The sequence below is a fragment of the Astatotilapia calliptera genome, chromosome 10 (assembly GCF_900246225.1).
Source record: "Astatotilapia calliptera chromosome 10, fAstCal1.2, whole genome shotgun sequence".
Lineage (NCBI taxonomy): Eukaryota > Metazoa > Chordata > Actinopteri > Cichliformes > Cichlidae > Astatotilapia > Astatotilapia calliptera.
In genome coordinates, this window is record NC_039311.1 from 31,403,323 (window position 1) to 31,412,050 (window position 8,728).

General features: G+C 42.9%; 1 protein-coding gene across 1 annotated transcript; it reads left to right on the forward strand.

Moving 5' to 3' along the window:
- The first annotated feature begins 826 nt into the window (after positions 1 to 826).
- LOC113031254 (uncharacterized) lies at positions 827 to 2,881 on the forward strand. Its single transcript, XM_026183280.1, has 4 exons — positions 827 to 926; positions 2,004 to 2,097; positions 2,221 to 2,308; positions 2,425 to 2,881. Exons 1-4 carry the CDS (start codon positions 869 to 871, stop codon positions 2,824 to 2,826), a joined length of 642 nt encoding a protein of 213 aa, XP_026039065.1. The 5' UTR covers positions 827 to 868; the 3' UTR covers positions 2,827 to 2,881.
- The last annotated feature ends 5,847 nt before the right edge of the window (positions 2,882 to 8,728 follow it).

The following is an 8,728-nucleotide window of genomic DNA, read 5'->3' on the forward strand; positions in this document are numbered from 1 at the left end:
AGAATGTACACAAATTGGAACATAGTTAACATATGCCAGGGGTGTAATGTAAAAAGTTACATACATTCAAATAATTTGTAATTAACACAAATAGTAATTATTTTATAGCCTTTTTATTAAGTGATCTACTAATCAATTTTATGTAAGATAGAGTATCATTATAGTAGTGTTTAAAATTAGGCTTTTGGCTACTGTATTTGCATTTGTGGAAATAGAATTTAGCTAAGACAATTAACAAGTTTATTACAAAGTATAGATTTTTTTGCCTTCGAAAGAAACAAAATACAACATTTTCCATTTCAGAGTAAAGTCCTTGTAGAGCGAGTCTACTGAAGTCTGTCCAAAACGTTCTAGCATGTGAACAGATCCAGAAGATCATTTTGGCTTCCACAAAATCCACAGATCACATTTATGTCCCTTTTGAACTTTGTCATATAATGATTAGCAGGATAATATTTATGAAGTATTTTGAATGAAACTTCTTTTGCTTTATTCCTCACAAGATACTTGTTAGGAGTGGTTCATACTCTTTTCCAAGTAATGTCACCGACAAAGGAATTGCAATAAGAAATCACCTGTGGAACAGAGATTCTCTCTGGAAGCATTTGGAGCAGCCTTCCTCGCGTCGCTGTGACGTAATCGCCCTTCAAATGCGGCCCTGAATGGGAACGCAGCTTATGAATGCGCTTTTATCCACGTTCACCTGCCGCTGATTACGTCATCCACCGGTCCCAATTCCTAGACCGCATCCTTCGGAGACCGCATTTGAAGGTCTAAAACGTCACAGCCAGGCGACGAAGGCTGCTCCATTTCCCCGGATCCTATCCCAGAATTCATAGCGCGGCCCAGCCAGTAGCAGCTTCCAACAATGGCGGCAGATACAGGGTCGGTAGAGATGGCATCGGAGGAAAGCTACATTTTTAAATGTAAGGTATTCTTGAAGTAGCGATACAAATGTTAAGATGTTAAAGTTAATGTGAGTTTAATTTTAAATGTTAAGGTGAAGTTGTTGTTTTTTACAGTCGTTGAACATACGTGACTGTAGATGACAGTCCCGCTCTTTTTTAACATAAAGGTTAGTTTGAATATTACTCTTTCTGGGTCACAAAATAAACTTAGATTTGAGCTGTGTCCAAAGTCAGGATCTGCATCCTTCGGAGGACCCGGCTTTCGCGGTCCATGTGGGCCGGGTCCTCCGAAGACCGAGAAGGCCGCAAGTGCGATGCTGTGAAATTGGACTGTGTGGTCTTTACATCTGCGTCACCAGCTGTCTCGGTGGAGTTTAATATAACGTGTTTATTAACCCGAGGAGCGAAAGACCGCGAGGCGTTTGAAAACGATGTGCCGGGAGCTCGCTTTCCTCTCCGGCTCTACTGAGGCGGCTAGCTATCGAGCTGGGTCGTAACAGACGTCTCCGAAAACGTCGGAGCACGTTTGCAGATTTGTGCTGTCTTAATAAATCGAGTAGATATTTGAAGTGTACACGGCTACATTCTCACCGTAACTTATCTTAAAAGTTTATTTTGTGACCCAGAAAGCGTAATGTTGAAACTATTAAAACGCATCGTTTTCAAACTCAGGTTAAACATGATGTACAAGTCACTTAGATCAGCGGTCCCCAACCCCCGGGCCTCGGACCGGTACCGGTCCGTGACTCGTTTGGTACCGGGCCGCGAGAGTTGAGGCTCAGGTGTGAAATGTATGGTTTTCAGGGTTTTTATCGGTCTTTTCACGTGTGTTATGAATAAATTTTCTTTTTTTCGGTACCGGTACTAGTTTTATTTTGTTGTATTTATCCGCGACACCTTAAAGGCCGGTCCGTGGCGCAAAAAAGGTTGGGGACCGCTGACTTAGATAACGTAAAAATGTTATTGTTTGGCTTTATCAGTGTTTTATTTGTTCCTGAGTAAGTCGGTTTGGATTACAGTTATAGTTTCACACAGCTGAATAAACGTTAAACAGTAACGTGAGATGCTCGAGAATTTACTCCTTTTATATTTCAGGGAGCAAAGAGCAGACGGCTGAGTTTATTAAACTCCGCGGAGACAACGAGCACCTTTTCACCGGTGCTAAACACTCAGCCGCTCTGGGTTGGAGGTACAGTAACAGTATGCAGTTTTTAATCTGTTAGGCATGCGAGTGCTTTTTAGTTCGTACATTTTGTTGTTGCTGTTCAGGGATTAACGTGATTGACATGTTCCTGTGCTTTCTGTCTGTTAGGGCAGTTCTTGAGAAGATGGGCCTGCTGGGAAAAATCACCCCGTTGCAGGCCAAAAAAAAATGGGACAATTTAAAAAAAAAATACAAAGTATGTACAGTCGTATTCAAATATGGATTTTTAACTATAAGTTATTAAACGTGTTCATGTAAACGTGTACTGATGCTGTTTTTCTCAACACCACTTTTGATTTCCTCTGCCTTTAGGATTGCAAGTATCCAGGGTCAGGCGAGGGAGGGATTGAGAAGCCCACTGCTGCTACATGGCCCTGGTTTGCCCTTATGGATGAAGTGTTAGGACAGAGGCCTTCCACCAGGCCTCAAGTCCTAATTACCTCCATCCAGGACAGCACTCCAGGTCCCAGTTCAGCCGTAGGACACCAAGCGTGGGATCAGGAAGAGCAGGAGGATGATGGCCAGCTGGAGCCAAGAAGGGAAAAGAGAAAGAGGAACTGGGAGAGCGAGTTGTTGGATTTGATCAGAGAGGATATGAGATTGCAGAGGGAACTTGAGGAAAGAAGAGCAGAGGAAGCACGACAGAGAATGGACAGGCTGTTTGGGTTATTGGAAAAACTTGTTGAAAAAAAATGTGTAAAGTTCTGTAAATAAAAATCGCTGTGAATGCTTCAACTTTGAGTTATTTTTTTCAAACTATGTACAACATTTTAACTTGATTATTAACATGTATAAACAGAGTAAATAGCATGAAAAAACTCAACACATTTTGTAATTATTATTAAAGCCCAGGATTAACCTGAGTGTCCCAATATGCACAGGTACTTTTAACCTTTGGCTGAGCAGGAAGTCTGGCAGTGCTGCTGAATGTGCTGGACCAGGACCAGAGAGATGGAGGTGCCACAAGTGAGACCCAGTCAGTAAGTGGAGCATCATACAGGGTGGTGTCCAGAAGGTGTTTAGGGATGCTTGTTTCCACTGTCCACCGCATCATCTGGGTTTACAGGCTGATGTAATCGATGGCTGCCATGTCGCTAAGATTTATTCAGAAAAATGCAAAACAGTGGTGCGAACAGTCATGTTAATAAAGCTGTAACAAGTAGTGTTGTACAAGCAGATTACTTACCTGTTCACAATCATCGTGGTCCAGGGGTGGTACCTTCAGGGCAGATCGCTGGTCCTGCCAGAGAGCACCACTGACTGCCTCCAAACCTTTCTCCCCCTCATCTGGCACAGCATCTTCGGGCTCGTACACCGGGGCCACGACATCGCCAGCACCGAGATGTTATACAAAAGAGCACATGCTGTTATGACCTGAAACAGATGTTTAAGGTGTTTATAGATGTACGTACGCTAAAGTTCCCATTATGTCATTTTAATTAATCAAAAAAACAATGGCACTACATTTTAATGACTTAGAAGGTGTGGTGCACCTCCAGCGCTTGAGGGAAGATGGCCCAGAACCTCGTCTTCATCATTCTAAAAGCACTCCGCTGGACTCCCACACCTTGGAATGGGACATGACTCCAAGATCTTCTGGGGTCTGAGGGAGGTGGATGACCTGATGGCGAACAGCCACCTCCTCTGTGACCCTGTGGAAGATGCGGTGAACAGTGGCACGAGGTGTTGCAAACACTCTGGAAACACCTCTGTAGGACGCTCCACTTGCCAGCCAGAAAAGAAAAACAAGGACCCCAGTTGTGGCACCCCAACCATGTCTCTGATTCTGGTTAATCAGATTCAGCAGCACTTTCAGAGACTCCCTGCTCAGGCGAGAATCAGGTTTAGTGTCCTCATTATTAAATAACCTGTCCATGACTGAGACACTCAGGTTAATCCTGCAGTACAGGGCTCTGCTCTGGTGAAGGAAAATATCAGAAATTGTTTTATTCTTGTCACTATTATGAATGTTGCTGTTCTTTAAAAAAAGATTTCACATGTCAAAACATTTTGATTAAAATGTACTGATTCACTGTAAAAGATAAACGAGCGAATAGTCCAATAGAAAATCACACTGCGATTTTCTATCATAGCAAATATATTTAATTAGCTTTTAATTAGCTAGCAAATCTGAAGGCTAGATCATCCCATTTCACAGCCTCGCAATTCGGTCCTCAGTCTTCGAAGGACCCGGCCCACGTAGACCGTGAAGCCGGGTCCCTCAGAGGATGCAGCCTGGGAACTGGGACACTGTGTTTTGTATGTTTTAAGTGTAATGTGCTCAAGATTCGCTTGAGCACATTACTGCTTTGGCAGTTAAAATGACAAGTTTACAGAGCTGGACCTTTGTGTGAACCTGCTGCTTCACAGAGAGGATGAGACTGAATCAGGCTGTACAGGTTTTATACTTCGACCATAACAAAGATTATTATGGCTATCTTCTCCCAACACGAACGTGGCAGTTTAGAGCGAATCCTCCCCGCTCAGTCCGACCTCACCTCGTATCTGCTTCTCCTGGAATCAGAAAGAAAAGAAAAACAACCCCTCCATAGCCTTGGCTATCTTCTTCTTATTAAGGCCCAGTTCAGGACATCTTGCTTGGACTTCCTGACCCAGAGACTTATTCTAACCATCATCAGCGTATGTGTAAGCATGCAGCAAAAATACCCACTGCACTCTACATACCTGCAATATTTCAAATCTACACAATAAAGCTGAATGAAGCTCTTGATCTATGTGCAGATGTCAGGTGTAAATTATAGAATTAGCCTCCTTGAATGGTTTCATTCAACTCTAATATCAAACATCCTTGAAAGTGACTGGCATTTAAATGGGATTTTTCAAGCTGCCGTGTTACGTCTGTATTTTCTTATAATCTCTTTGCCCAAGCAAAGTGTACCAACACTCCTTTAAGGGTGACAGTGTTTACTGTAGAACTTGTGTTGCTGAGTGTGCCTGACATACACATTTCTATTCATGCATGCAGAAGCAAATAAAAGTAGAAAGTCTGAGGTGTGAAGCCTTGGCGCCTGCAGCCATCTATTAACCCGACAAGGTCAAGACAGTGACGGCATAACGATGACGTTTCCTTGGCAGAAGCGCCGGACGCCCCGGTGTGACTCCTTCTGTTGGCACTCGCTGGAAATTTTCCAGCCAAACACAAAAGCAGCTACAGAAAAAAAGCAGCATTTTCTCCTCCGTCGAGCCTGACGCAGCCTTCCACCGTCGACTGTTTGAGTGTTGCCTGGAAACCTGCTCGAGCTTGCTTACATGTAGTAAAATGGGAACATCGGCACATCCCTCCAACGCACCATCACATCGCCACAGCAACGATGGAGAACGGGCTGGCTTCGGTCCCACATTGCTGTCCTCTCATTGGAGCATCTGCCGGCGTCGTCTTGCTGGCCACGCCCACTGTTACATCGCAGCTTCAAAGCTGGAAGCAGCTGTCAGATCTAAAAGCTTCCCACACCTGGTGCCAATGTGGAGGCTGAAGAAGTGAGGCTCAAGATGTTTGAGCAGTACTGTAACTAAACACGTGTTTAAATTCTCTATTGCAAAAATGTGAAAGTTTGTTGGAACCTCTGAGATGTGGAAACACTTCAGCAGCTCTATGTTTCACTACTTTTATTCAGCTGTATTCAGTTCTCGTGTTTTATGTGAAGGGATCCTTTTTGGTTTGCACGTCTTGGTTTTTCCTCACGTTGTACACTTGGAGAACTTTCTGCAGTTGAACATGTCTGCGTTTTCACTCCAATGCTGGGATTTCATGAAGACATGGCTGACCGTGATGAGTTTTAACCCAGAAGATGTTGTTTCACATGTACAGTAGTTACCGTGGCCCGAATGTCTCAACAAACCTGACTGCTGGTCCATATTAGGTCCACCTGTGGGTAAAATAACTTCAATGTTTGTCCTCTGTAAGCTGCTGGATAGCGTAGTGGTAACACTACACGCCTTTGGACTGGCAGTTGCACGTTCGATTCCTGCCTGTGAGGCGTCTGTATCCCGACACTAGCAAGAGAGATATGAAGGCAACACACATGGTCTGGCAAAGGGGGAGGGAGGATGTCAGGGCAGGGGGGAAATATCATCACCCTCATTATGGACGATACTGCCAAATATCAGGAGGGGCTACAGATCAAGGGAGTAATAGATGCCTGAGACTCTGCATGGAGACAGCTGCTTCTTCTTTATTTGATCTTATGTAAATAAAAGGCTAAAAATTCTGGATTTATCATATTTACGATATGCTATGACTTCCTCCCCGCACTTCTTGTTGTCTTGGGTGATGTTGCTCATCCTGCAGATATCTTTGGTATATTTGACTCCACGCAAACGCAGAGCTAAACTGCTGGTTTAATTCATCTCATTACGAGCAGGCAGAGAAACACCTGTGAAGATTTGTGTCTCCTAACTTCATCATGTTGAAGCGTTCCCTTCCATCTATTCGGTGTCAGAGACACCCTGTTACTGACATTTTTCCATGTTATCATTTATCTCTCCGACTGTTTTGTACTCTGAAGAGCTTCCTTCCTGTTCGCTAATAAAGATCTCATTTTCTGTGCTCTGAATTTAATTTCCAGCTTTCTGAGCAACAGCTACAATTACAGATTTACTTGTTTTACTTAGACAATAGTCACTATTCCATTGAACACACCAAATGTCTGTTTGTGCCTGCTTGTCTTTGTCTGCTGTGATAACAAACCAACGATTTCCTTTCGTTTTGGTCTGTGGGTTGTACAAAAAGAGCTATTTACAGACAGCACTGTGGGAGAAAAAGACTGGTAGTGAAAAATTATTGGCAGTCGCATTTATCTACACAAAGCAATTAACTGCAGACAGGCAAACTCCAAAAAACAGAAAAGCTTCATCTGACAAAAGGAGATGATGAGACTGAGGACATCGTGTGCTGGACTGAGGACGATGAGATTTACCTCCACAGAGTGGGGAGCAGTCCCACGTAGCCGCTCTGCTGTTTTGTGTCTTTGAAAGATAAAAGTTTCACATTTTTGAACAGTGGAGCTGCTGCTCTCCTAAATGAAACCTGGAAACCACATCAATTATTTCTGCAGCCTCACAGGTTTTGTTGCCACTCGAAGAGTTGCCATCAGAGCGTAATCAAAACTCATTCCCATCGATTAATACATGATTAGAGGAAGTTGTTCACCAACTGGCTTTACCAGCTGATGGTGACCCACCCTCCTCCCCAGATCCAAACCAAAAAGCTAAAACGTGATTTTTCCTGTCAAACATCGTCACACAAATTTAAATGTGGTTTACTGTTTTTGTGAAAATCATCAGATGTTAGCCCAGAACAAGGAGGACACATCCAGGGCCTCGTATTAGCACACCTGCTAATTACTAGCTGCAAACATAACAGTTAGCTTAATAACCATAACTTTGCTTTGTTTTTACTAAAATGATCAAAACCAGTATCTATTTGATGTCTTTCTTTTTTGTCCTGATAAGAAATTTGAGTTGGGCTGATGATTTGATTATTGATTACCAATATGTAATAACTGCACTCTTTTGGCTAATGTTAGCAAGCACTGCTACTGCTAATGCTAGACAGACAGGTTTCCTCTGTAGGAACAACAGAAATGTTTTAAACTGAGGAAATGATGACCTGTGACTCCTGCAAACGTCGCCCTTCAGTGTTTGTGTGCAGCTGAGCGTTTCCTCACTCTGCAGCAGTGAAGTCACGAGGTCGAGGCATTAGAGACTCTTATTCTGCTGAAAAATAAAACACTCATTTAGTTCGTCTTATATTTCCTCACACTGATCATATTTTTAAAAAGAACATCCATTTCTACTTCTCCCTGGAATTTTATTAAACAGTCTGTTATAATTGAGCTCAAATTTCAGTGTTTTAATGTCTGCCGGACATCAGCAATAAGATTAAACAGAGCGAGCTTGTTGCTGTGAGACTCTCGAGACAAGAAGAACAGTCTGACGTCATGTTTCGGGACGGGTGGACTTAAAACATCTGTTGCAAACATCAGCAGAAGGCGAGCAGCTGCAGACGTGATGGGATCTCACCTCAAACCGAATGAAACAGAGCGAGGAAGACAAGAGGAGGACAAACATCCTCTTAGTTCAGGGGCCCCAGAGGAGGCCCAGCAGGGTAAAAGAAGTGCAGCACTGCCATCTAGTGATGGATATATGACCTGCAAGTCAGAGTGTAGATGAGTGCTAACCCTAACCCAAATATGGTCAGAAGGACATACTCTGACATCTAAAGCTGCACTTTTAATGATTCCAAACTAAAAATATTTAGATTCAAATTAGAAAGTGAAGTTCCCACACATCCTGTATCAATTAATGATTCACAAATAAGCTCAAATATTTGTGTTGTATTATAACTCTTATTGGAACATCAGGAAGAGCAGGAAGTGCGTGAAGTACACGTCTATCTTCATAAAGTTTCAGAAAGGATTCATAAACACACGACAAACTCCTGAATTTGAAAAAAAGGTAATTGTGTAATTCAGAAACAGATGAGTGATGGACAAAGTCTCAGGAATGGTTTCAGCACCTTGTTGAATATCAAAAACTTTCAGCCCACTTTAACCTGAACATTAAGACTTCCTGAAGTCAGCTGCTTCACGACAGG

Coding starts and splice junctions, on each gene's coding strand:
- LOC113031254 (XM_026183280.1), top strand. CDS start 869: ATGGCGGCAGATACAGGGTCGGTAGAGATGGCATCGGAGGAAAGCTAC. Junction 927..2,003: donor GGAAAGCTACATTTTTAAAT/GTAAGGTATTCT, acceptor TTTATATTTCAG/GGAGCAAAGAGCAGACGGCT. Junction 2,098..2,220: donor TCAGCCGCTCTGGGTTGGAG/GTACAGTAACAG, acceptor TCTGTCTGTTAG/GGCAGTTCTTGAGAAGATGG.